This window comes from Centroberyx gerrardi, chromosome 7 (genome assembly GCF_048128805.1).
Source record: "Centroberyx gerrardi isolate f3 chromosome 7, fCenGer3.hap1.cur.20231027, whole genome shotgun sequence".
NCBI lineage: Eukaryota > Metazoa > Chordata > Actinopteri > Beryciformes > Berycidae > Centroberyx > Centroberyx gerrardi.
The window spans coordinates 12,674,899-12,700,696 of record NC_136003.1 but is presented as its reverse complement, the minus strand read 5'-3'; the positions used below and the strand labels follow the sequence as shown (position 1 = coordinate 12,700,696).

The 25,798-nt window shown below is 44.4% G+C and overlaps 2 protein-coding genes, 1 long non-coding RNA gene and 3 other non-coding genes across 6 annotated transcripts; 2 read left to right on the top strand and 4 right to left on the bottom strand.

Moving 5' to 3' along the window:
* Nucleotides 1-93: 93 nt before the first annotated feature.
* Nucleotides 94-1,550, bottom strand: LOC139921896 (uncharacterized). Its single transcript, XR_011785123.2, has 5 exons — nucleotides 1,407-1,550; nucleotides 979-1,067; nucleotides 737-801; nucleotides 472-532; nucleotides 94-259 (listed from the first exon to the last, which is right to left on the bottom strand). It is a non-coding gene; the product is annotated as an uncharacterized LOC139921896 (long non-coding RNA).
* On the bottom strand, nucleotides 359-428 carry LOC139921907 (small nucleolar RNA R38). The gene has a single exon (XR_011785124.1). It is a non-coding gene; the product is annotated as a small nucleolar RNA R38 (small nucleolar RNA).
* Nucleotides 623-695, bottom strand: LOC139921909 (small nucleolar RNA SNORD49). The gene has a single exon (XR_011785126.1). It is a non-coding gene; the product is annotated as a small nucleolar RNA SNORD49 (small nucleolar RNA).
* On the bottom strand, nucleotides 864-934 carry LOC139921908 (small nucleolar RNA R38). Its single transcript, XR_011785125.1, has one exon. It is a non-coding gene; the product is annotated as a small nucleolar RNA R38 (small nucleolar RNA).
* Nucleotides 1,551-3,479: 1,929 nt separating the features above from the next.
* On the top strand, nucleotides 3,480-16,068 carry LOC139921900 (sphingosine kinase 1). The gene is made up of 5 exons (XM_078284726.1): nucleotides 3,480-3,911; nucleotides 10,573-10,722; nucleotides 13,201-13,295; nucleotides 13,875-13,990; nucleotides 14,603-16,068. Exons 1-5 carry the CDS (start codon nucleotides 3,485-3,487, stop codon nucleotides 15,513-15,515), a joined length of 1,701 nt encoding a protein of 566 aa, XP_078140852.1. The 5' UTR covers nucleotides 3,480-3,484; the 3' UTR covers nucleotides 15,516-16,068.
* A 3,713-nt stretch (nucleotides 16,069-19,781) lies between these two features.
* Nucleotides 19,782-20,975, top strand: LOC139921890 (serotonin N-acetyltransferase-like). Its single transcript, XM_071912274.1, has 3 exons — nucleotides 19,782-19,935; nucleotides 20,247-20,401; nucleotides 20,486-20,975. Exons 1-3 carry the CDS (start codon nucleotides 19,782-19,784, stop codon nucleotides 20,852-20,854), a joined length of 678 nt encoding a protein of 225 aa, XP_071768375.1. The 3' UTR covers nucleotides 20,855-20,975.
* Nucleotides 20,976-25,798: the final 4,823 nt, after the last annotated feature.

The window sequence follows — 25,798 nt, the reverse complement described above, 5'->3', positions numbered from 1 at the left end:
CACTTTAATTTTATATAATGTTTTCTCACGAGTTTATTAAAACATTTTACAGCAAACTTTCTGGGTCTTTGTTAACATTCATACAAACTTCAGTCATTAGCCACATGCCATTTAATAGAATCAGGGGACACAAAAGACTGAGCGATTAACATTACAAATCAAGTTTAAACTACTCCATTGGCTATAGATGGTCTAGTGGCTTCACGGTTTTGGATCCATCACAAGGTGGTGTTGCATCTGCCTTTCTCCTTGATTCAATCTGTAAATAAAACAAGAAATCCCGTTTAGATTTTAGGGCTAACCTGAACCAAACTTACACATTCAGACAGCCAATCCCATTCTGGTCCGGTGTCTCATATCAAGCCTCAGGTTACCATGACTCCACACTTGTGTTCAGACAGGGATAACTTGTATCATCATTGGCTTGAATATTCAAATCCATTTCTGAAGTTTGAGTTTTGCAGCAGTTACCTTCTCATGTCATTTCAGAGTCCACGGGCCTTCTCAAAGACTTGTGTCCACGCTGTCACACCTGTAGGCGAAGACATTTTACATCTGGATTAGATGGTGTTAAAACAATGCGTGCCATGAATCTGGGCTGTATCAGGGGATTGAAGGCATTTCTCAGAACAGCTTTTGCCATCGTCAGTTATCGCATCAGACGGCACTTCCTATGCAGCAATTTCATCACTGAATCCACAGCAACCTGGATCATGACAAAAACACTGGTACATACCTTTCCACTTTGCTTCATTTCTTTGCACACTCAATGCAGCGGAGGTGGAAGGAGGCATCAGCAACCTGTAACAAACATTTCATTACTGATAGTTCTTAGTTATCGTGTGACTTCAGGTATCAGTCTGCAGCAAGTCAGATACCATTGGTTTCCACACTTGTTCTTCAGACAGGGATAACAAACTCATCATACATACTGCGGGGCATCAAGCATAAAATTCATAGGATAAAGGCCAAGTGTACCTCCGTCATCAAGTCATTTCCCCTGCATCAACCTTCGCCCAGGGTCGCGGGCAGATTCGTCTCGCACCTTCCATATCTGCCAAACTGGCCTGGAAAATGTGACAAATACGAGTTAGAGAGAAGTTGGATCTGCAACGTTACTTAAAGGTCAACACCAAGACCTATTGGTGTCCACGTGAGGTGTGTCGGCACAGGAAGGCCACGTTCCCATCTACCCCGCCATTTAAATAACTTTAACGTTAATGTGTTTAACTTTCAATTAAATATCGTTCCACTATATCCGAAAGAATTCAACATATGTGGCCCGTGGCTTATACTCTAAAACCCGACTATAACGTTTGCCCAACCCCACTTCTTGCACGTGTCTGGATGGCTAAAATTAGCTAACAGCTAGCTACATGGTAAGCCTCCTCCACATTATTACTCACATCAGTATTCTCCATTCATGGCGGATGATCTGCATTAGAGTCCATGTTTCCACACAAATGCATTATCGAATATAAAAACCGGTCTGTTACTGACATAAAATTACTTAGTAACGTTGGCTATCCTCCAGTACTTCTATCTGCTTACACCAGTGGCCAAATCAAGAACGGAAATCTCGCGTGATGCGGCATTTATATGTTGTAAACGTCACATCCCACGTGATTAGTTCTTAACCAATGATCGATCCTCGAGTAGAAGCACGCACTGGGTTGAGAAATGTTCAGGTTCTTTCAAATAATCATTCTTTCAGGTTTAATCATTAATTTGCTTCTAAATGTATATGGTATCACAAAGATAGAGATTCACGAAATACGTTTTCATTTTACTACTAATAATATTTATAACAACAACCTTACACAAAATTTGATATATTTTAATGGGAAATGAAAAACTAGGCTAGAATAATAATTTGACACTATCTTAATATCCCAACAGAACTTACAAAAATATCATGCAGTTACTAGGCTATAATTCAAAAATTATACCACATAGGCTGCTACAGTGAGATAAAAATAGGCTACCGTAAGGTACATAGGTCACTGTAAACTCTGAACCACATAACACTGTGTCTAGCAATGTAGGCTTTAGTGATTTCCGTTAGGGACGTGCGCACTATTGGCCGATGTAGCTACCACCTTGTGTTGGCAACAGTGTATCTTGTAAAGTGAAGACAACTCATTGCATGTCTTATGTGGTCTAATACAGTGATGTGTGAATCAGGATAGCAGCGTTTCACCACGAAACTTTATATCCATTAAAGGACAAATTACTTGATGTTCAATGCTCAATATTTAAAAACACAGACGACTGCATTCTCTAAACTAATCCGTAAGTGGGGCTCAAGATATGATCCAATTTCACAAGTGATATTTTTCATCCCATGAATCACTTTGGCAGTGTCACATTTTTCTGATGAATAGGTTATCTCATTTTGGAGTGACTGACTCCAAAATGAGATAGCTATAGCCTTGAATTCGCAATATCTTACTAATTGCGCCCTTAAACTGGTAGATTGTCTGGTTGAGTTATTATATTCAGAAGTATTAACTTCATTGAATGCCAAGCTTAACATTAGCAAACAAAACATTAACCTGCACTGGTCAGCATTATCTTGCAATAGCTGTTCAATTAGCCAAAACAAGTTATATACACTGCGAAAAATAAACACTTTCCTTGCTATCTTGAAACCAGGCTACAAGACTGAAACAGCTGAATAGTTGGTCAAAGTGAATTAGTTGTTCTAATGTAAAGCTCACCATGTGAACAACAGGAATAAGTTCAATCAGCAATTTGTCTGGTGATGTTGACAGTTGTTAATGAGTTGAATCCACACTAATTGAGGATCTGCACTCCAGTGTGTCTTCAGTCTCAAGTGGAAACACATTTTCATCATGACATCATCTTTTTTTTTTTTTTTTTTTTTTTTTTAATCAGAAATAGACCTATAATTTACCAAACATAGCCTGCATAACATTGCCTCCTGTAACTTTATCTCAAACAAGAAGGAAGGTTTCTGTATTTAACTCAAATGCAGTGCATGCTGGGAAGTATGCTAATAAGTCAACAGTGTTTCTTATCAAACTTCACTATCAGTTTAGTGAATGCTTGGTAAGATATTCTGTCAACTCACAATTTAAAGTAGCAAGACAAGAACTCATTATTACAAATTACGAAACATAACTAGCAACTGTAAGTTTAAATTGATAAACACTTCTATGCTATTCATTGATTTATGATAAGTTCGTTTCACCACACTGTACCATGAGTTTTTACAGTGTATACTGGCTTTGGAGGGGTGACCAACAGGAGTGAAGTGATGGACGCGCTCTCGTCCGCGGGGTAGCACAGCCGTTTTTGTGCCATTCCCCTTCCAGTCACTAGGGAGAGACTCCGAACTAGGAAAGCAGCTGTGTTGTACTCGGGGTCCCACATCAGTCGGACTGGCAGCCGCAGAGTCCGCTCCACACCGCACCACCATCCGCACACCGGCCTGCGGGACGCGTCGCCCTCTCCGTCCGGGATGGAGAAAGATGCCTCTGAACCGGACCCGTCCCGTCAGCGAAACGGGGTCGTGGGCGTGCTGTACGGAGAGTTCACGGATACGCTCAACGACCGGCTCAGGTATTCGGTGAGCCTGACGGACGGCGCCCTGACCATCCAAAAGATCTCCGCGTCTCCCGGACGGACTAAGGTGGTTTTTAACTTGGCCGACTGTGTCGGCTGCCGGGCGTACAGAGCGGAGGACAGCGCGGACGTCGGCGCTTACTTTTCCGCCTATTTCTACCCGTTCAAGCGGCGGTGGATGAGCGCCGGCGTGGCCCGCCAGAGAGTGGAGCAGTGCTTTCGGGTCGCGCTGGTCCAGGACCCGCTGGCCAACCTCCAGGAGGCTGAGAGATGGGCTCGTGCCATCAGAGACGCCTCAGTCCAGCAGATACCCCGGCGAGATGGTGAGCACCAGGAAACTGGTCGAATCATTTAGTAGCCTGTGTGTGCCGCGTAAATTTAATTTGGAGACCTAGAACTTAACTTGCAGTAATCCAAAGAAATCACAGCAAAACTACAGGCCTAACAGGAATATCATAGGGATGTTATTGGAATGTATAGGAGATGAAAACTACCATTAAGTACGATACGGTCACTGTATTTACTACTGAGTACCACAATCACACTGTAAGCCCCAAGAGGAATATTCCAGGAATATAATAGTGATTATTCTGTAGGGTTTCTCTCATTTTATTTGAGTCAAGTCTGGTAATGAAAGCTTTTGAGGAAATTATTCTTTATAGAGGTAAAAGACTCAAATGAAAGTAACCCCACTTAGTACCTCAACCATACCTGAGTTACACCTCTGCCCCAGTCCCCAAAACAGGCTCATGCAGTGTTGTGGCAGCCTGACAGGAGGAGGAATGCTCTGTGACATTCCATCTGCTCTCAGGAACCTGCTCTACCTGCTGGGAAAGGTGAAGCTCCTCCTGGTATTTCCCCCCAGCAACAATTACACCCTCATTCATTCAAACGGGCCGTTTGTATGATGCTTTTTGGCTCCTAGCGACATGATCAAATCTCCTTTTTGGGGGCGAAACAGACACTTGATCCTGCTCTAAATGCGCATTCACAGAAGCTTAAGGGTCACACAAGCTTTGCATGGATTTTCAGCTGATCTGCGGACCGCAGAGGGTAGCTGCTCTGGTCCTCGTTATTTCTGCTCGGTAATTTCCCACAGAGAAATCATTGTTGATGGGTGGAATTTCACATCAAAACAAAACATGTTTATCATCTTGGAGCTATTTCTAATTGGGCCACATCTTGTCTTCCTTTGTTTGAAATACAGGCTGTTCTCATCTTAAACTAAGTTCCTTTATCTTCCCGTCTCATCAACCTCTCATCAACCTCTCTCATCTCCATCCTGGTATACAATGAGTCAGTAATTAACATGAATATGGGCAGTGTTTGTTTAGCTAATTAGCCCTATCATTCACTTGGGAGGAAATGATGATGATGCTGATGATACAAAGCCGCTCAGGTTCATTACTCCCAAATTGATGGAAGTGACTTTCTGTCCAGCGTTTGGGAACAAATGATGATGTGTTGATCCTCGCACCAAAGTAAAGCTCTCCGAAAACCTACTCACACTGGGCAGGTCATATATTTTAATACACAAGTGTTTATGTGTTTAAAATATAAAACAGCTCCATGCCCACAGGCGCGCACTCCTGGGCAGCCAGCAAAGTTCAAAGAGGAAAACGGATATTTGACTTGGCAGTGACTCATTTGGAATGTCGGTTGCCCAGGATGGAGTCAAGTGTTAGTAGTGGGATAAGGAATGAGGTCGCCCTCCTGTTAGCAGCCTCCAGGTGTACACTGCAAACACAGAGAGAGAGAGAGGGAGAGAGAGAGTAAGACTGGGCTCTTTGTGTGATGAAGAACATCCAGCCTCCCTCTGGTGTGCAGCCAGCAGGAGTTCTAGTTTCAGCTTCATGCCAGGCAGGCAGATGGTAACCTGAGAGGTAACTGGGCAGCCGCTCTCGCTGTCCACTCACTGGACTCATCAAAAGACCCCAGAGAGGGAGCTTTTTAAATGTCACTTCACACATATTAATGAACTGGCTGACAGTTGATAAGCCACCGAAAAGCCAGCTAACAGTTTGTTGCTTTGTCCCTCACTCACAGATTATTTTTGCTGTACTTCTCTGTAACACGGTGCGTCAGCGATGATGCAACGATATCATTAATTTATAAGGTTGTTTTAGCATTCCAGATCCAGGGCAGCCAATAATACAGTATTTAACAGAATATATTATACGTTTTCAATGAATAATGTTGTGCTAATAGATGCAGTGGGATGTGCTGATGCGTTCGTGCCTCGTTTTGGAGGGTGTATGAAAGTCAGTGTGATTCACTAATCCCTCATAGTGAATTTACCCCCAAGTTAATTACATGTCATCTCATCCGGCATTGCAGATAGAAAGGTTGGATTAAAAGTGCAGTTGCAGTGCAAGATTTGTATTTTATATCACTGTCACGCAGTTACACTAAAATGAAAAGTGAGTGAACATGAAATTGAATATTTGAAGCTGTAGCATGCTCCTTTTCAAGCTGCTTATGTTGAGGTTGTACCTTTAATTTGCTAATTTACTCTAACCAGTTTAGATCTATAGCATCCACAGTCTAACATGGTTTTTACTCTCACAGCAAGGTCATTGGAATGAATGAGCCGTAAATAATGAAGTCCATACGCTATAATACAGTTCTGCACAAGTTAATGGGCTGCTATTTCCCATGCTTAGAAGCATCACAGTAAGATTGCATGCAAGGGAATGAGATGATGGTTACTCGCTGTGACTGGTCCTACTAGTGGCTGCCTTTTCTGCTCTTCTAGCAGCTGCTAGGAGGCAATTACACATTTTACATGTACACATTTACACATGCTGTACTTAACAATTTCTAAAATAATGCATTCATTTGATTCCTCTTTGTGCTACAATGTTATGAAAGCATTGTTGATTTCTTGTGTTTTTCCAAAGCATTTCAACTCATGGTTTCTGTGTATCTGACTCCTAACATCCTGCAAATTAGCAAGATCCCAGAAGCTATTTCAGTGCAAGTGTAAGCATTGATTCTTGTGAAGACTGTGCGTGGTGTGTGTGTGTGTGTTGGGGTGGTGGAAGGGTGTGTGTGTGTGTGAGTGTGTGTGTGTGTGTGTGTGTGTGTGTGTATGGGGGGGTTACAAGAGAGAGAGAGGAAGGGAGGAAAGAGCGAAAGCTAAAAAAAAAGAGAGAGAGAGACGCTGCAGTGTGTTCCCTTCACACATAAACGCCTGTGTCAGCGTGCGATCTCTCCTCTCCGTGGCTCTGCTGAAGCCACCGCGTCTTTTTCCCAGTGAAGGAGACTCGAGCTGAGCGCCCCCCCTCACCCCCCCTCCTCGCCCCCCCCTCACCAGCCGACCTCTCACCCCCCCGACTGGCCTCTCGGTCCCACCGGAGCCCTTGTCTTCTGCTCCGTGACGCGGGGCTGTGATGGGCTGTCAGAGGCCCCGCAGCCTGCTGATGCCTCAGAGGGCCGTGGTGTTTCTACCAAGTCTACCCTCCCCACCCCCACCCACCCAAAACACCCACCCCAGCCTCCTGTCCCCAGCCCGACCTTGGCATCCCCCTTGTTTGCAGATATGTCAGTCCGGTCTGAGTCACTGTCTGAGACAGAGTCACACCTGAGACGAGACAGCTTTCACCGGAAGATTTCATCACTCGTGTACATATTTGTTTTTGGTCCAAGAGTTTTCTTTAATGCTTTCATGGTCCCACCTGTGTCGCAATATGGGATACTGAACATGTAGGAAAATCTATATTTAGAAATCTGCATGGTGATAAGCTTGCTGGCAGCTGGATGGTAAAGAAACTTTTTTTTTTTCTCACAAGTCTTCTCATCACATCATCACATTGAGTCTGCCTGTCACCTCTCTGCCTGCGTCTGTTTACCACTTGTAACTGTGAAATACACACAGCGGAGTGTAGAGTTTGCTTGTCAGACAGATCTTCAATATGAGACGGGGCGAGGCCTTCCCACAGGTATCTCACCTCACATCGCAAATATAGACAGGTTTCAAATACACAATCTCTCTCTCACTCATATTTTACACACACACACATACTATACATACACATACACACACGCTGGGCCCCAGAGCAATGTCCAGCTGAAGAGGTTGTTTTCAGAGACTTGACTTGAGGTCAGAGCATTGGGACAACGGCTCAGAGAATGGGCATCAGACCATGAATTATTCAGTGTAATACTGAGCTGCCTTATCATTTGGAGTCTTTATGGCACAATTAGAAAGACGGTAACTTCTGCTGTAAAGATAGCCTGTCTATATTTTTACCATGCAAATCAAGGTGGAAACAGTTGCTATTTGCTTGGCAGACAGTTGATAGACTGTACAAATTCTTACTGTAAATAAAATATGCCATGCATTTCCTGATTATGTATCTACTCATAAGAAAGTCATCTCCTGTGATAAACTAAATGAATGAAATAAAGAATCACCGGTTTTGGGTTGATACATCTATTACACAGTCAGAATAATGGCTGCAGAGAAATGTGTGATTTTGATTGTGATATTTATCTAACATAATTAATATGCAATTCCCAGACGGATACATGGGTCAGTCCATTTCTGTGAAAGCTATCAGCTGCAACCTGTGTGCACAGCATTACCGCTCATATAACAGATATAGTTTACTGTATGCATGAATGCGTTTCAGCACTCACCCTGATTAGCTGTTAGATTAGGTTACATTACATTACTTGAAAGCAGACAGTGTGTAAATCGTGTCTCTAACTTGTTACCGTCATTTTTTATTCAATGTGAATACAAAGAGCGAGGAGATCTAACAGAGTCCCAACCTTTTAAGTAGTGTAGATCAACCGAGTTAAGACTACCTTGCATACCAATTTGTCTTTACTCTCCTTCTTAAGTGCTTTCACTGTGACCATTCAGAGTACTGCAGCATGAGTCTGAAGCAGCCGGACAGGACAGAAAAATACATTTCTTCAGTTCAACTCTTCAATGCTTCTGTGTGACAGGCGTTGCTGAATTCCACCGCCTAGTCCTAAGCTGCTAGAGGAAGATGCTGATCTGTCTTTGTGTTGGAAGAAATAGGATTTCGGCTTTGGGTTTGACCTCTTCAAGGGCTTCAGCGGTTTTAATAAGGGCGTGTTATTCAGCTCAGCTCATCAAGGACATTTTATTGAGCCCATTTTACCACCCTTGAGTGCAAAACCCGACTCTAAAGCTCTTTTATTGACAAAAGCCAGCTTCCAGTATTGTAGCCGATATTCTGGAATTGTAGAGAGGGCCTTTTGTGTCCGAAAGCCGCATTGTATTCTGATACAAATAAACAACAATAGTAACCCAGTGTGGGTGAATAGAGGGAAACAGAGTTTGCCATGCGCCTGTGTGTTTTCACACTCTCTCCTCGCTCTTCCTGATGGGTTCACACCTCTTTCTCTGAGATATTTTGGTACCTCCCGAAGCCAAATGGGTTAGAGGGAGGTGGTGACAGCAGCAGTGTTCAGGTCACAATAGTAGAAATTGAGGTTTTGGGCAGTGTCAGGGAGAGGAAACCCACTCAGACAGCATGCTGAAGTAGACAGAGGCCTTGTGAGACAAAGCAAGACCAGCAGCTCATCCTACAAGCAGGCAAATATGTGTACTGGATGTATTGCCGCTAAACTGGAAGGCGGGTTTAAGGGGGATTAGCTCTCTTGATATCTATACATTATAAGCAAAATGTGGTAGAATTTACCCATCCACCACCCCCTTGTTAACAGTGTATGAAATCAACCACTGTGGGTCAGGAGACAGGATACTGTTATTGTCTGAAGCTGCTTCTGTTTATTAGGTACAGAGGTCAGCACTATACCTGCAGCCAAATCATATTGGTGTAACCTGACACTGAAGTTTCTGTCCTCCTAGCCCAAAAAAGGGATTTGTATTTATTTTGTCCTCTGTGATTCATTTGATATGGTCTGGTGCGGCTGTGTCCGCTACATGAAAAACAAGGGCATCTGCTGCAAAATCCACCTTCAGAGGGAAGGCGGGCGGCTTCTCTCAGGTTGGTGTCTCCTGATAAACATTTCCAAGGACACCCAAAGGAGGAATTTGACGGCAGGGTGGCCTGGTGGTTAGAGAGACTCCTTCAAGCCTCCAGGTTGGCAAGCATCCGCCCTGCAAAAGTGCCATAGAGTAAGACACTGAATCCCCACCAGCTTCTGTAGTGGCTCCTGCACTCTGAACTTCTTTGAGAGAGGCAAGCAACAGGAGAATTTCCTTGTGGGGATAAATATAATATCACACTATTGCTATTAATAGCATTGGACAATGTGGTGAGAGTCTGCAAGCCTTCGCTCTGTGAAGAAAGAAGCACGTTATAGTAACATCAAGCAGCGTCTGTCTGAACGGTGCCACAGCCTCTGACATTACTGTTTAATGCTGTCTTTTTATAACAGTGCATCTCTGTGCCACAGAGGTCCTGAGGGTGAAGGCACTCCATATAATCTCTCTGAAGTATCTGATGGTGTTAGTGCTACACTACCAGTCAGACATTTGGACGCTTTTTTGAACATTTTTGAATAATAGTAAAGACATCAAAATGATGAAATAACACCAATGGAATTATGCAGTGACCAAAAAAGTGTTAAACAAATCAAAACCATCTTATATTTTAGCTTCTTTAAAGTAGCCGCCCTTTGCCTTGATGGAAAGGCAAAGGCTTTGGAAAGAAATTCATACATAGGCATCAACTTCACTATTTATATTTGTCTAAGAAACAAATTTCAAGCATTTAAGCATAAGCCTTTAGATCAAAATGACTTTAAGATAATGAAAAACATAATACATTCAATCAGGTGTGTCCAAACTTTTGACTGGTTGAAAATGTTGTCGAGGCGCACAAAAAATATGACTGATGTTCTTGTTTTTTTTTGTAAACAGAGTTGCTAGGACTGCTAAGAAAACGTGAAAGGCTCTTCTGTCTTCATCTTTATCCCTGTCTCTGCTCACTCTCCCTCTCTCCATCTCTCCCTCTCTCTCCCTCCCTTGCTCCCTCTCAGGTGTGTTGTATACGGAGGTGTGTCGGCCCTGCAGGGTCATGGTGCTGCTGAACCCTCACAGTGGGCGTGGCCAGGCGCTGCAGCTCTTCACTGGCCACGTACAGGGCATGCTCACTGAGGCCGCTGTCCCCTACACACTGGTCATCACAGGTCAGTACCGCGCACACACACACAAACATTTGTATTTTATGTATTTAGCTCACACTCTTATCTAGAGCAACTTACAATTCCGTGTCTTGCTCAAGGACACCTCATCAGGAAATAGGGCTGAGGGGATCAAACCTACCCACTCACACATACACACACACACACACACACACATTCACATGCACGTACCTGCACACACACAATGTGGACACTCAAACTTTTTAAACACTGCACCATCTCCTCCCCTCTGCAGTTCTTATGCATTATTCGGATAAACACGAATGCGCAGGCCACCAGCACAGCACAAGCTTAACAAATACATGCACACACACACACACACACACACTTGAGTGCATGCACACCAATATACACTCATACGCATATTGCTCATCACTCGTCACTCCAACTGGTACATGCTCTGCATGAGTTGCTGATGGCTTTCTGTGACCCTAAACGGTGTCATCCGCTGCTCGCTGTCAGCAGGCGAACTCCGGGCGAACTCTCTCTGAAGAGTCTGGACCCGCCAGGGAACAGCAAAAGGCTTTAATGCCAAAAGATCTGAAATAGATTCAGACACCTCCACCTTCCTCCTCCACCCACCCTCCACTCCCCACCCCCTGTTAGACAGGAACAACAACTTGACAGGCTATAGTTGTCTCTGCCAGCATCAGCAAGGCACCGCACAGTTGTTTGGCATCGTCTGAATCTCCGAAACAACACAAAGTAAGATGGAATAGGAGGGTGAAGAGGAGAGCAAATCTCTCTCTCTCTCTCTCTCTCTCTCTCTCTATTTGTGTGTGTGTGTGCCAGTGTGCGCACGTGCGTGTGTGTGTTTGTTTGAGAAAGTGCTGATGCGCAGGCTCTTTGCGTGGGCCCTTGGGACTTAAGGAAGGTTAGCAGCTGGATGGTGATGAAAAAAGACAGTGTAATTACCGATGCTGGCCGTGGCTGCGTCGACCCGGCCGGGAGAGGAGCGAGGCAGAGCAGAACGGAGGAAGGGGAATGTGGGTCACCGAGGCCTTAGTGGTCGGCTCCGGTAGCCAGGCAGAAGAGACCGTCCCGTCTGAGTGGATTACCCAGCACCACCTCTCCTCCCTGCTTCCTTTTCCCTATGATGACACAGATCACAGAGCCTTTGCCAGAGGAACGATAAAGCATGTGTGTTTTACATACTGTATGAAGCGTGGCGGGAGCGAGCTCAGTGTTTACCTTTATGTGCGTGTTTAGCTGAAAGAAAGCGTGATGAACGGGAGGATAAATCACCCCAAGAGTCCTAAGTGTGTTTTTATGTATCGCCTTAACAGAGCGGAAATATGAGCCAGCGTCTACGCGGCTCAGAGGAGACAGGAATCGACCGTCGCTGAGCATGACGAAGGGCTTCCATGAAAACCATGAGCTGTCCTCGCCTCGGCTCCTGAAAGTACAGGTTCAGGTTAGCGCGTGCGTGTGTTTGCGCACTGACCCCATGAATAAGGAAAATGGCCGGGAAGTACAGCATCAGCCCGAGCCCCCAGCAGGCTCAAAGTGCTGAGTCAGCGGTACAGCGGAGCCTCCCTCTGCCTCTGTCTGACAGCACAGCACTGCATCACTCTGCCCTCAGCCTCCCCGCTACATACCAAACAGCAACAACACGCGCAGCGCGGCCGGCAGGGAGGCCCAGGAGAGCCGGGGGACAGGTAGAGGTTGAGCCAAGTGAGGCGAAGGAGAGGGAGGCGACTGGAGTTTTCGCAGTATTTATTTATTTTTTTTTCTGTCCTCTATCGATACTTCAGTCGAAGCGGAAAAATGTTTCCCTCATGACGGCAAGGCATCAACGCTTGATAAGTTCCTTGCGCTCTCTCCCTCTCTCTCTCCTCTCTCTCTCTCGTACAAACACACACACACTCGCACACACACAAACACACACCACTACATTGGGGACTTTGCTGCTGGAGGGATGATGACCCCCTGCAGTGGGACCCACTCAAGGACGCTGCCAATAAAACTAGGCTGAACAAACAGCTCAGTCCTCAGCCAGCGCATTAACCAACACTCGCATGCACACACACGCACACACACACACACAGGCACAAACACACACATGCATGCAGTCTCAGTACATGCACACTGCACACACACATGCAGACATTAGTCAGTCGCAGATGTTTGCAGCGCGGCTAAGCTGCCTTGGAGCTGTTGAGTAGCCGCTGGATGGGCTAATGTGATATGTCTGGCCTGATAAGGGGAAATTGAATCTCTTTTCTCTCTAATCTCCCTGATCCTGCCCCGGAGGCTGGCGATAAAGGGATCTAGTCTCTCTTTCTCTGCCCTTCGTTTTGTTTTTGTTTCTCAGTTTGTCCTTTATCATAATTCCTGTTTCTGTCTCCATTTATCTTTTAGCTTCATTTGTCGTCCTTGAGTGTCACTATCTCCACCTCTCTCCCACTTTTCCTCCTGTTATCAGTGGGCTGCACCTCTCACCTCTGTCCCTCTGTCCTCCAGAGCATCAGAACCACGCGCGGGAGCTGGTGAGGAAGGCCGACCTGTCGCAGTGCGATGCCCTGGTTATCATGTCTGGAGATGGGCTGCTATTCGAGGTCTGCTCTGACTCCAACTGGCTTCTTGTGGCATGATAATATAATGATATGGGGGCGGAGGGGTGAGGAGTGTGGAAAATGTTTAAGTCAATCCATCATGGATGGAAATGATACCAGCCCTCTAGCCTGTGTTTCTATTCATAGGACTTTTCAGAATAGGCCTGTGAAAATTTAATTGTACTCAGAGGAATTTGATTTTAAGAAGAGCGCTGGTGGTCTAAATCCCCTCTGATTCATAACCTTTCCTTTGTCTTTAACACAGTTTTCACTAGATACTGCACTGTTTGTTTTTTTGAGTGTTTTAAATGATGACAGACAAAATAAGAAAATTACATTCGCCATTCAGTGGACACTTTTCTCCAAAGAGCCTTCCAGTTGCAAGAATGTATACATCTTTAACATGGGTGGCCTCAGTGGGGATCAAACCTCTGTCCCTGGCAGTGTTAGTGCCAAGCTCTACCTATGAATTTGCAGGACCGCTGTATCTATCAAAGACACAAATAAACAAATCGTAAGACAACGCATCCTATTTAAGATTGTGGTCTGATTCTGTTTTCGAATTTGTTCCTGTTCATCCAGGTGATAAATGGTCTGATGGAGAGAGAGGACTGGGAAGAGGCCATCCAGACCCCACTGGGCATTCTACCAGGTGGCTCCGGCAACGCCCTGGCTGCCTCCATCCACCATTACTCACAGTGAGTCAGTCCGCTAATGAGTCATTTAAATGCATGGACTACAGTACAATAGTATAACGGAGGAAAACCTTCCTCAGCCCAAAAAGGTGATTTATCTTCTTTCTGAGGCTGTAATTATGCCAACGGCTGACTGGGCACAGAGACGACTTATTCATCAGGAGGGAGGAGAGATAGTGGAGCAGAGTCTGGCTGCTCCGCCGCGCAGAAGGAGGTCATTTCAGGCTGCTGATAACTCTCAAAAGAATGATGTAATGGGTTTAGAAACTCAGCACATTATGAGTAATTATACAGTAGTTCAGAGCGCAGCTGTGGAACCAGTTGACCCACTCTGCTGGTCGTTGGACATTACCTCCCTCTGCTGGCTGGTTGTTAGCACAGCAGCAACAGAAAGCAAACAACACAGAAAATGATTGGTCACTCAAGCATTCTACCCAGTAACTAAATACTAAACAACCAAAGCAATAAAAACTCTGGCGCAACCAATTAGTTTGGATTGTATCCCTGTATAGATTTGAGATTGTCTCCCTGCATTATTACACATCTACAGTAATTCATTACACTGTCATGTGATATGCCTCTGACTCCTGTCCCACTTGTGTGACCGTCCCTCAGGTCCCCCCCAGCGTGGAACGAGGAGTTGCTATTGAGCTGTGGCTTCATGCTGTGTAAGGGTCTGGTTGGCTCCCTGGACCTGGTGTCAGTCCACCTGGCCTCTAAGCAGCGCCTCTTCTCCTTCCTCTCGCTGGCCTGGGGCTTTGTGGCCGACGTCGACATCGAGAGCGAGAAGTACCGCCACGTCGGCGCGATCCGCTTCCTGATGGGCACCCTGGTGCGCCTGGCCTCGCTCCGGGTGTACCAGGGCAGGCTGGCGTTCCTGCCCGTTAAGGAGGCGCCAAAACCTCCTCGAGGGAGCATCAAAGCCAACCCCCCGCCCTCCTCCACGCCTCAGCACCCCTCGCTCTGCTCCTCCCTTCCCTGCCGGCCCGGCCCCAACACCCCTCCGAATCAGAACTCTCGGCACAATCGCGGTGGCACGAACTCCAACCACAACACCATCACCAACTCCTCCAACAACGCCATCACCACCAAGAGACCAGAGATGCAGAGCGACGGCAAGACCGGAGCGCCGCTGGACTCCCTGCTACCCGGCCTGGACCAGCCGGTCCCAGACAGCTGGACGGTGGTTAGGGAGGAGGATTTCGTCTTGGTGCTGGCTATCTACCAGTCCCACCTGGCGGAGGACCTGTGGACAGTCCCTGGTGCGGTGGCAGATGATGGGCTGATTCATCTGTTCTACGTGACGGCGGGCATCTCCCGGCCCGCCCTCCTGCGCCTCTTCCTGGCCATGGAGAAGGGGGCCCACTTGGCATGCGGCTGCCCCCACCTGGTGTACGAGAAGGTGACGGCCCTGCGGCTGGAGCCCCTCTCCCCGCAAGGCGTGATCGCCGTGGACGGAGAGATGGTGGAGTACGGACCCGTTCAGGCTCAGATCCACCCGGGACTGGCCAGACTCATATGTGGATGAGCCTGGACGGTCTAATCTTTATCCATTCTTCCTCATCCTGGCTGTAGAGCTTACTATTTCTGAATAGTTTGGGCTTTTTTTTACTCGATTTCTTGATTTACACTGTGTTTTCAGAAGTGCCAAAGACATTATATCAGCCTCTGGAAATTCCTCTTTCTATTTTTCTACAGAGAAGACTTGTCCTATTTTTGATGGACCCCTCCCCCCTTCCTCTCGATGTTTGATTCAGGGTTAAAGCCATGGGTGGTTGTTCTTGCTGCTGGCTGGTCCCAGCTTCGAGAGAGAGAGAGTGTTTGTGTGTGTTTATGAGAGAGAGAGAGAGAGAGAGTACTGTATGAGCACGTGTGTGTCTGTGTGCATGTGGGGATGTGTGCACGAGTGAATGCATATGCTAGCGTGTGTGTGTGTGCCTTGATATACCTGTGTGTGTGTGTGTGTGTGTGTGTGTGTGTGTGTGTGTGTGACTGTGCATCAGCTGTAGCGCACAGCAGCGCAGTGCTGCGGCTGAGGAGTGCATTGTGCGCTCCGCTGTCGGACCTGATAAGCCTGACGCACGTGAAGAGAAGCACATGTTCCCGTCCCGCGAGGCTCCGGCAGGCGGCCCGGACGAGCCACGCCCCTCGTCCCGCTGTGCACCAGCCCAGCAGCCTTCCTGCCGGGCCGTCGCTCTGCCCCCTTGCCCCATCAAGAGCACACAGCAGGACGCTCTCCGGAACCTCAATTGTGGAGGATTTGCTATTGACACACGGCTCTCGACTTTAATCCATGCATAGTTTATATGAAATTATTACCTATGAATTCTGACATCAAGATCAAGTCATAATGCAGCATTAGCAACCTGTGAACTCGAGCCACCCCATCTCTGCTTCCTTCATACCTCTGTGCTCAGTGGGACGGGCAGAGAGCATAAAGTGCTGGCGAGGCAGAGAGAAACCTGGCCAGCTGAGGTTACACCTCTGATCCATTTCCTGTGCTGTCCTTTCTCTTACCCCGCATCATCTGCAGCCATCATCAGGAGCTGCCTCCACTCACACGCACTCACACACACACACACACACACACACACGCAGTCGCTCTCACTTTCTGTACCCCATCCCCCCTCCTCATGCACACAACTCCTCACACACACTCATACCCACACACATTCCCTTGCATTTCTGCAGCACTTAGCGAGGGGGAGGGGGATGGCCTGCTACTGTGCATACGATCCCTCTCCTCTTACCATCTTAAGATTGTACTCTCTCCCTCCCAAGGTTAATGAGCCATCAGCACCCAATGTGTCCTTATTACTGAGCTTTACATCTGAATGCAAAAGCTCGCTAAAGGAGGTTTAAAAAGAGAGAGCTGGAGAGTATTTTTAAATTTCGTGAATGCTTTTAAGTGAGTTTCAATGCTTACATCAAATATTACTGCTAGAGAAATATTAAAATTTGACTGTTTGGTTGAAGCACACTGAGGCGGAGAGCAGGATTTTGCACTGGGTCAGTGAATGTTGCATATTGAGAAGCATGCGATCAATGTGAGCCGGAGGGAGTCAAGTGCTTTGCTCCACTGCGTGGCCTTTTCACTAGTCGGTTGTGATGAGCATTAGTGCACTGGGGCAGAGAAGAGTGCAAATGTTAGCATTATCATCAGTACCCCCTCTCTCCCTCCACTCTCTCTCTCACACACACACACACACAGACACTCACACTCTCTTTCTCTCACCGGTTCATTTCAGGTCACGATATCCGTTACACCCACAGGTATACAGTAGCTCATTCTCATTACATTTAGAGAGTGACCCGTGTATTATGACCTTAGAAAATTATATTCCGTAAGTAAAAAATAGAATGTTTACAGGGTAATAGAGATCATATGAATGCTGATGATCATCCATTTCTTTTAAAAATCACCTCTTAAACATCATGTGATATGCTGTAAGTGAGAAGTGGAATGTTAACAGGCTAATGGAGTTCAAAGGAATGCTCATTGATCAACTTTTAAAGGTCTGGGTTTTGAGAAAACCATGAGTGATCAGCTTCCACTGGAAGGAACATGAATATCATAATTTGAGCACTTAATGTGTGATGAAAGAAGGTTTCTTTATTGAACTGTAAAGCACTTGAAGTTTGCTGACGACCTAACATCGATCCCAAAATTTAGGTTTCCACCTTTTTATTGCTGTGCCGACTTCTGTCTAGAACTTGATTTTTACATTTACTCATGACATCATGCAATAGTCTTACCTACAGCCTAACAACAGCATACCTTCTACCGATGCCGTATCCTCAGTGACGTTATCCAGGTGCTTTTCAATGCGTTATCATTTTCAGCAGGCTGTTTCCACATGGGTGTTTCTGCAGTTTCTTCATTACTACATATAAGAAGTACATATGGGAGGAAGGGTAGAGATCAGCTATGCAAATGCCTTGCCTGCCGTGGCTGCAGATGTCTGGAGTGAGGGGTCCCTCTGCTGGACTTCTTCTCCTACTTGTTCATTCAAGGGCATGGAGTGAAGGTTTTCCCTCTTATATCCTTATGTTGTAATGGTGCAAACTGTTCAAACTCCCAACTCTTACATGCTTTTTATACAAAATAATTATCATGAATGAATCAGTCTGACAATATGGATTGAGTTCATCTGCAGTGTTCAAACTAGACAATGCATTCTGTACACAAATCTTCATGAATGGAAGCCAACATCCAGCTTATTGTAATTTATCATAAGAGAAATATAGATGACATTTACTAGATACTTGATACTTGCGTACAAATACAACCGCAAACAGAAAATAATAAATTTCAACATCTTGGTGTAGGGAGTGTTAAACTACTGTTAACCTATATGGTACTGTACTGTTAAATCATTGTATTCCACTGGCTGCTTTGGTGTGACAACAGTAGTTTTCTTGTTTTTGATATACAAATATTGATACTTGTCTTTGTCATTACTGTCATGGCATTTTATAAATGATTTATTCCTGTGTTAGAGAGAGGTATCTATATTTTTCCAGAGTTACATTTTTTTAAGAACCAAACTGAATACATAAAAACCCTGCTATAATCTTGAATGCCTGAATGGTAATAAATTCAAAATAATCAAAGGAGTTGTCTGTTGTTATTGATTAAGGAAAACACGACTTTATGTCTTTATTTATCTTGTTTTTTTACTGTCTCCATTCAATCAATCAAGAGTTTTCTGACACATACAGTAAGTAAAACTTTATTTGTATAGCACCTTTATTGTACGAAACACACACACACACACACATTGCCTACCGAAATGTTCCCGCAGCACACAGCAAAGGAACCTGTTGTATACGTTGTGGGAGAAGAGATAACGTGGCTGTAATGCGCCGAGTTGTGGACAACAACTTCTATAATCCTTCATCATGTGACTCATAGTAATAATCACTCTCTAATGAAGAGAGACGTGTGTCACGCGCAGGAGAGACAGAGCGCAGCAGGAGAGCGAGAGCGGGTCAAACAGCCACCCAGGCCGCAACACCTCCCTCAAAACCTCACACATCCCAAACCCGAACCTGCTCCGGTAAGTGTCACTGCAGACTTCTTATGCTGTTTAAAAATATCAAATGTGCGTCCTTTATGGCAAAGTATGGCATTTGCTATAGCCTACCTATCTTAGCCTAAGTTAGTTCCAAATTTAAAAATTTGATCTTGTAGTTTTTATCATTATAATGAGGAGCAAGGATCAAATGTCGATATGCCGGTTTGGAAGTTTTGGTGGAATTGTTTTTTATTATTTATTATTATAATTGATATGAAATGCAGGGACTTTGTCTATTAGGCCGACGTTGCCATTTAGTGAATTGACGCAGCATTGCTCGTAGGTCAAGGTCAGCCTCCTGGTGAACACGCGTCACAAACTTTCTATAAATATATAGGCTGGAGGTGGCTGATGGTAAAATGAAAATAATGTGTTATAGCAACCTATTTATAGCAGTCAATCCATTTTCAGTTAAGTTCCAAATTTGAGACGAAACCAGAATATGGCCATAATGGACGCAGTTAATTGTAGGGTTTAGTAAATTGCCCCACACTCTGTCGCACTCAGTTCTGACCTTCATTCTCCACAACTGACATGAAATATTCAAATGCAAATTGGCCGGTGAATCACAGCCGCGAAAGCTGTCTTATAAATACCGCCTGGACTCATCCTGCTCTCCTCGCAGGGCTTCCGCAGCCTGCCACAAGTGATCTGAGGAGCTGCAGAGGACGACCACAGAGCGCAGAAGTTTTTTGGGGAAAGTATAAAGTCGTAGGATGTCCGTTGTGGGCGCGCAGCCTTTCATCAAACCAATGCAGTCACCAACTACTATTTCTCCTGGGAATCAAAGGAGACACACGTTGCCCGCGAGCGAGGTCCGGCCGCTCAACACGCAAGATGCCATAAGCGTCTTTGAAATCGAGAGGGAGGGTAAGTTACTCATGCTATCAGTCACATACTGAAATAGACATAGAGTCTAAAAGTAAAAGTTTTGCTGAGTGGAAATGGGTATTAGTTTACATCAAGTGACGGCTTTGCGTAAAACCTATTGGCGCACAGATATTCCCCTTTTTTGCATAGGAATTGTCACCTGTTGAATGTCCTTTTCATTGACTTTTTTAGACCTGTATACCATGGTAAAACCTGCTTAAAAGTAGTGACAAACCATCTTTGCACATGGTAATTTCAACCTTTTGAGTCTCTCTCTCTCTCTCTCTCTCCCTCCCTCCCTCCCTCCCCAGCCTTCATCTCAGTATCAGGAGAGTGCCCCCTCCACCTGGATGAGGTGCGTCATTTCCTCACACTGTGTCCAGAACTGTCCATGGGCTGGTTTGAGGAGGGCCGGCTGGTGGCTTTCATCATCGGCTCCCTGTGGGACCAGGACCGGCTCACCACAGTAAGACACCCTGACGCTGACGTCTCCACGATGCCTTTACCATCCATCATTTTCCTCTTCTAACGCTGTCTGCCTTTGCTCTAGGATGCGCTGACTCTTCACAAGCCCTGCGGCTCTACGGTCCACATCCACGTACTCGCCGTCCATCGCACCTTCAGGCAGCAAGGCAAAGGTCCCATTCTGATGTGGCGCTACCTGCAGTACCTGCGCTGCCTGCCCAACGTGCGCCGGGCTGTGCTGATGTGTGAAGACTTCCTCATCCCCTTCTACCGCAAGTCGGGCTTCAAGGTGCTGGGCCACTGTGCCATCACCGTGGCCAACCTGACCTTCACGGAGATGTGGTACCCCATCAGCGGCCACGCCTACATGAGGCGCAACAGCGAAGCGATTCGTTTCCCCCAGCATCCCTTCACTTTGCCGACACCAAAGCCTGATGAACACCTCGATGTATGACAAGGTTCCTTTTTTTTAATCGAACGAGACGATACATCTGTACAGCTTATCTTGAATCGAAAAGGAACAAAAAAAATTAGTGTTGTAGTCTTAGTCCATTGTTCACCATTTGGTGAGTATTCAAGGTTCACTGTCAGTTACTTTTTTTCCAATGGCTGCTTCGTCTGGCTCTTCAGACTTTTTTTTCCCTTTATCCTTTGTGACTTTAATCATCAATATAAGAATACCACCACTTTCTCATATTGAAACTTGTGTCTGTCTGTGTGAAATTCTCTTACTGTGAGGTTGTATTATAAGAATGACTATAAGAATGTACTATACTGTATTCATAGTAATCAAATCCACTTTTGTTAGAGTCTACATTGTGTGTTTCACTCACATGTGAGTGCAAAAGAGTATTGTGCTGACCTGAGGTTAGTTGCATTGATGGAGTATTGTGTTAGACACTTGGATACGTGGGCTGTAAGCTGTCTGCTGCTTAGCACCTTTCTGGGCTTCCCATAACTATGGGCTGACGTCAGTGATCACCAGGCTTTAGCAGCTCAACCACAGCTCCTCCCGCTCTATTAGGGGGCTTTAGCTATTGTAAACGTCTGAGGATTTAAAAGAGGATCCACTCATCAGTTAGCCAGCGGATCCATTGACCTCACTTAAACCAACATCTATAGGTTTTGGTCAGTTAGAACATAAACAGCTGGGTTTTTAAGCCTAGTGAAAGTATTGCCATTTTGTGTCAGTTTGTTTCTCTTTGGGGTCCATTGTCTATTACAGAATCACAACTTCAATAAAATGTTTTATACTGTTTTTTAATTAGATGAAAAGCTTAGTTTTTGATTTGATATGACCACTCTGAGCCATTTTCTTAACTTTTACCAAAAGGTAACATCAACCAAAATACAAGTCTTCTACAACCATAACCCCTCCAACTGAACTATTTATATCTAATCAAAACATTAATGCAGATCCCATCCTATGAATACCTTTTCATCATCATTACTGAGGCCCCTTAACTCCTCTGGCATATGTTACTGTGTTTATGAAAATATGTTAAACTCTGAATTGTATTCACTAGAGACATAGGCCAGCAAGCGGGAAGCCTTCCCTCTTGAATGAAGCCTTAATCCATGACACAGTCACCGTCTCAGGTCTAATCCACTAACATGCCAGGGTGAGCAACTCCCACTGCACTGAAGGGCAAACCTGGCGCTGAGTGTTCACTTCAAAAATGAGACAGAAGGCCAATCTGGATCAGCACATAGCGAGTAGGGTTTGATCAATATGGGTTGTTGAAATTCAATGCTGATACTTTTGTATTGAAGCTGCTGATAGCCAATATTTTGTGCTGATATTCAGTATCTTAAAATTCTTCCATTTTCATACCAAAATACAAGTCTTCATTGCGTGGTCCAGAAGAAGAAGCCTGTAAAAGGCCACCATGGGACACTAAAACTCTCCATTGAAACTCAGACTAATGAAATAGGGTCAGCAGGTGCTGCACCTATTCAATGGTAGGGGAACTCTGGGATACATTACTGAGTTTAAATGAAGAATTAATTTACAAAAACATTTCTGAACAATTAAATGAATAAATAAAATGTGCATAGAAAAGAAAGGGCATTGCAGGTTTTACAGACTGTTTTTCTGTAGCTGAGGTCAGAGAGGAACTGCCATTATATCAGCAGTGAACCACATGACTGGTCAAATTCTGATATTTAACAAAGGACCATCGGCCCGATATATCGGCAGACCGATATATCGTATAACTCTAATAGCGAATACTGCATTTATCACATCCTAGTTAATTGCTCTTCCACTGGTTCACCCCATGGCTGTGTCCTTTCCCACCTCTTACACATGTTGTAGACCAATGACTGCAGACGCCACCATCCTGACAGACACATCCCGAAGTCTGCAGATGATTGTGTCATACTACAGGATGGGGATTTGGGTCATGGACATGTTGTCGATGACTTTGTTCAGTGGTATCACAACCGATTCTTAGATTTGAATGTAGCCAAAACAAAAGATGTGTGTGGACTTCAGGAAGCAGCCAAAGGGCAGAGTAGGCCTATTGTAGAGCTCTAAGAACCTAGGCACCATAACTGATAATAAGCTGACAGTTGATGACAACATCACTGCTTTTTCAGGAAGCTGAAGAGGTGTAGAGGGCTCGTGACTCTTTTTTTTTTACAACTCAATAGTTGAGTCAGTTGTCACCTCTTCTATAATTGCATAGTATGGAACCCTTCCTCAGCCAACAGACACAAACTGCAGAATATCATGAAGATGGCTGGCAAGATCATCAGTGTCAAGCTGCAGCAGCTACCTGACATCTCTGACCAGCAGGTTGTCAGCAAAGTCAGAGCTTTACTGGAGTTTCCCCTTCATCCCCTTCATGGGGAATTTGAGTTTCTTCTCTCTGGCAGGAGGTATGGACCGCTGAAGGGCAAGTCTAACAGAGTGAGGAACTCTTCTTTCCTGTGCCAATTACTTAACTCTGGTTAATGTATTTTGTAGGACTTCATCGTTCGTGCTGTTTATTTTAATGCTGTTCTTTGCATGGATGAAGATGTTCTTAATTTATGACTCTTCTGTCTTGTTGTGTGATTGCTGACTCAGCAATCACAGGTATAATCTTCTCGCTCTTTATTATTATTAATCCGTACACTTTTTTGGCACCTATCTACTCCTTCATACTTTCAGCTAGAAACTCCATTCAAACTTTAAAATGTTCAGCTTGTTTAGGACATGTGTGCGTGTATTCAACTTTTTGATATATTTTATACTTTTTAAACTATTCTACTTTTTTCCACTTTTTTTTTTACAATGGGAGTCTATGGGCGGAATGTTCAAACCATGCCCTCTTTGAACTCTAACTACTCTTTCATACTTTAAGTTAGAAACTCCATTCAAACTTTAAACGGGTCACCACTTTTAGTACTTTATCACTTTAATTCAGCTTTTTGATACCTTTTGTACTTTTTGAGTAATCACAGTTTAAGTTTTATACTTGTTTTAACCTTTATAATGGGACCCTATGGAGCTACGCTAGAGTGCGTGATGTCACAACTCACTCTAGCAGACTTTACAGGCTGTACTTTTTACTAAATTCACACATTTTAAAACTGTGACAGTTCACACAACTTTAATACTACATACACATATTATACATCAAACCCTTCAGCTGCTTCTGCTCTCACTCACAATGTCAATATATAAGCGATGCGATGTATAGTTTTTGAGATATTAACATTTGTTTGACACTAGTGTTCCACTCTTTTTCACAGTAGTTTCTGCAGCTCTTCTGCTTATTTCACTCTTCTCCATTTCAACATGTCTTTTACATATTTTCATACCTTTTTACTTCTTAGTATTATTACATTTTAGTACATTTCTAACATTATTACTTGTCACTGCCTTCTTACTCTTCATACTACTAGTACCTTCCAGCTTTTCACATAAGCCTTCCTAACAGATAGTTTGTTCACCTTCATAGTCTTCCTACCAACTACATATTTTTATACCTTTTTACTTCTTAGTATTATTACATTTTAGTACATTTCTAACATTATTACTTGTCACTTTCGTATTTTCTGTTTTTTCTACTGAATATATACCCACTCTTCATACTTCATACTTGTTGTACCTTTCATCTTTTATATATAAGCCTTCCTACTCTTCCTACTCTTCATACTACTAGTACCTTCCAGCTTTTCACATAAGCCTTCCTACTCTTCCTATCAACTGCATATTTTTATACCGTTTTACTTCTTAGTATTGTTACATTTTAGTACGTTTTAGTACATTTCCACTCTTTCACAGTAGTTTCTGCTGCACTGCTGCTCTCTTACACATGCAGCTCTTCTGCTTATTTCACTCTTCTTCATTTCAACATGTCTTTTACATATTTTCATACCCTTTTCTTCTCACTATTGTTACATTTTAGTACATTTCTAACATTATTACTTATCACTTGGACACTCATTACAGCTCCTTCACAGAAGTGTTTTAAACTGCCACATTTCCCACAGTTTTAACATTACATACACATATTATACTTTGGTTCAGCCGTTTCAGTTTGAACAGACGATCCACGGTCAGTCATGTTAAGAAACACGCACACGGACACACCCACGCCCACACACACACACACGTGCCTACACACACCACATATGCTAGGTATTCGTTACTATGGGCTGTCACGAGCAACAGCTTGCACTCTCAGCAATCACACGCATTTTCTCCAGAAAATGCACCTTTCTAGTTTTACATGTTTTTGTGTATTGATGTTGATTGATTGTTGATGTTTTGGTTGGTTATTGAGAATTGTAGCTGCTCATGATATAGCTGTTTGGTGATGTAACAGGCAAGACAAGCCTCACTGAGTAAGGATCCACTCCCTCTGCTTTAAGTGCAGCTTATGTGGTATTGAAATAATTACAGGGCAGGTGTACTGGAGGCTTTGTCATCCTCATTCAGACAGAGAGAGAGAGTGAATGAGTGAGTAAGAGACAAATGTGCAAATTGTCAGGGTTTAAAACAAGAGCACTGTGGTCTAGTATTATGGAAATAATCACACAGCAAAACAAAAAGGAGCTGCCAATTACATGACATCACTCATGCAAATGGTCCAATCAGTGCAAATACGCTCCTGTCAGGTTATCCATTTGCAGCGTGTGTCTTTGTAGGCACTGTTTCTATGTAGGGGTGTGTGACGCTGTCAAATTCTGGGTTATTTAACAGGTTTTTAGGAAGTCATCATAGCAGAGCACTGTGGCAAAACGTTCACTACTTAGGTCACCACTGATAGAAAGTGTACTGATAGAAACATCCCAGAATCGGACCTAAAGGTTGTACACTTTAAGACTTTATTTTATTTTTCTCGCATTGCATGGCTGCAGTTTCGTTGATCTTAACAGGCCAATAAGGAGTGAGTGACTTTCT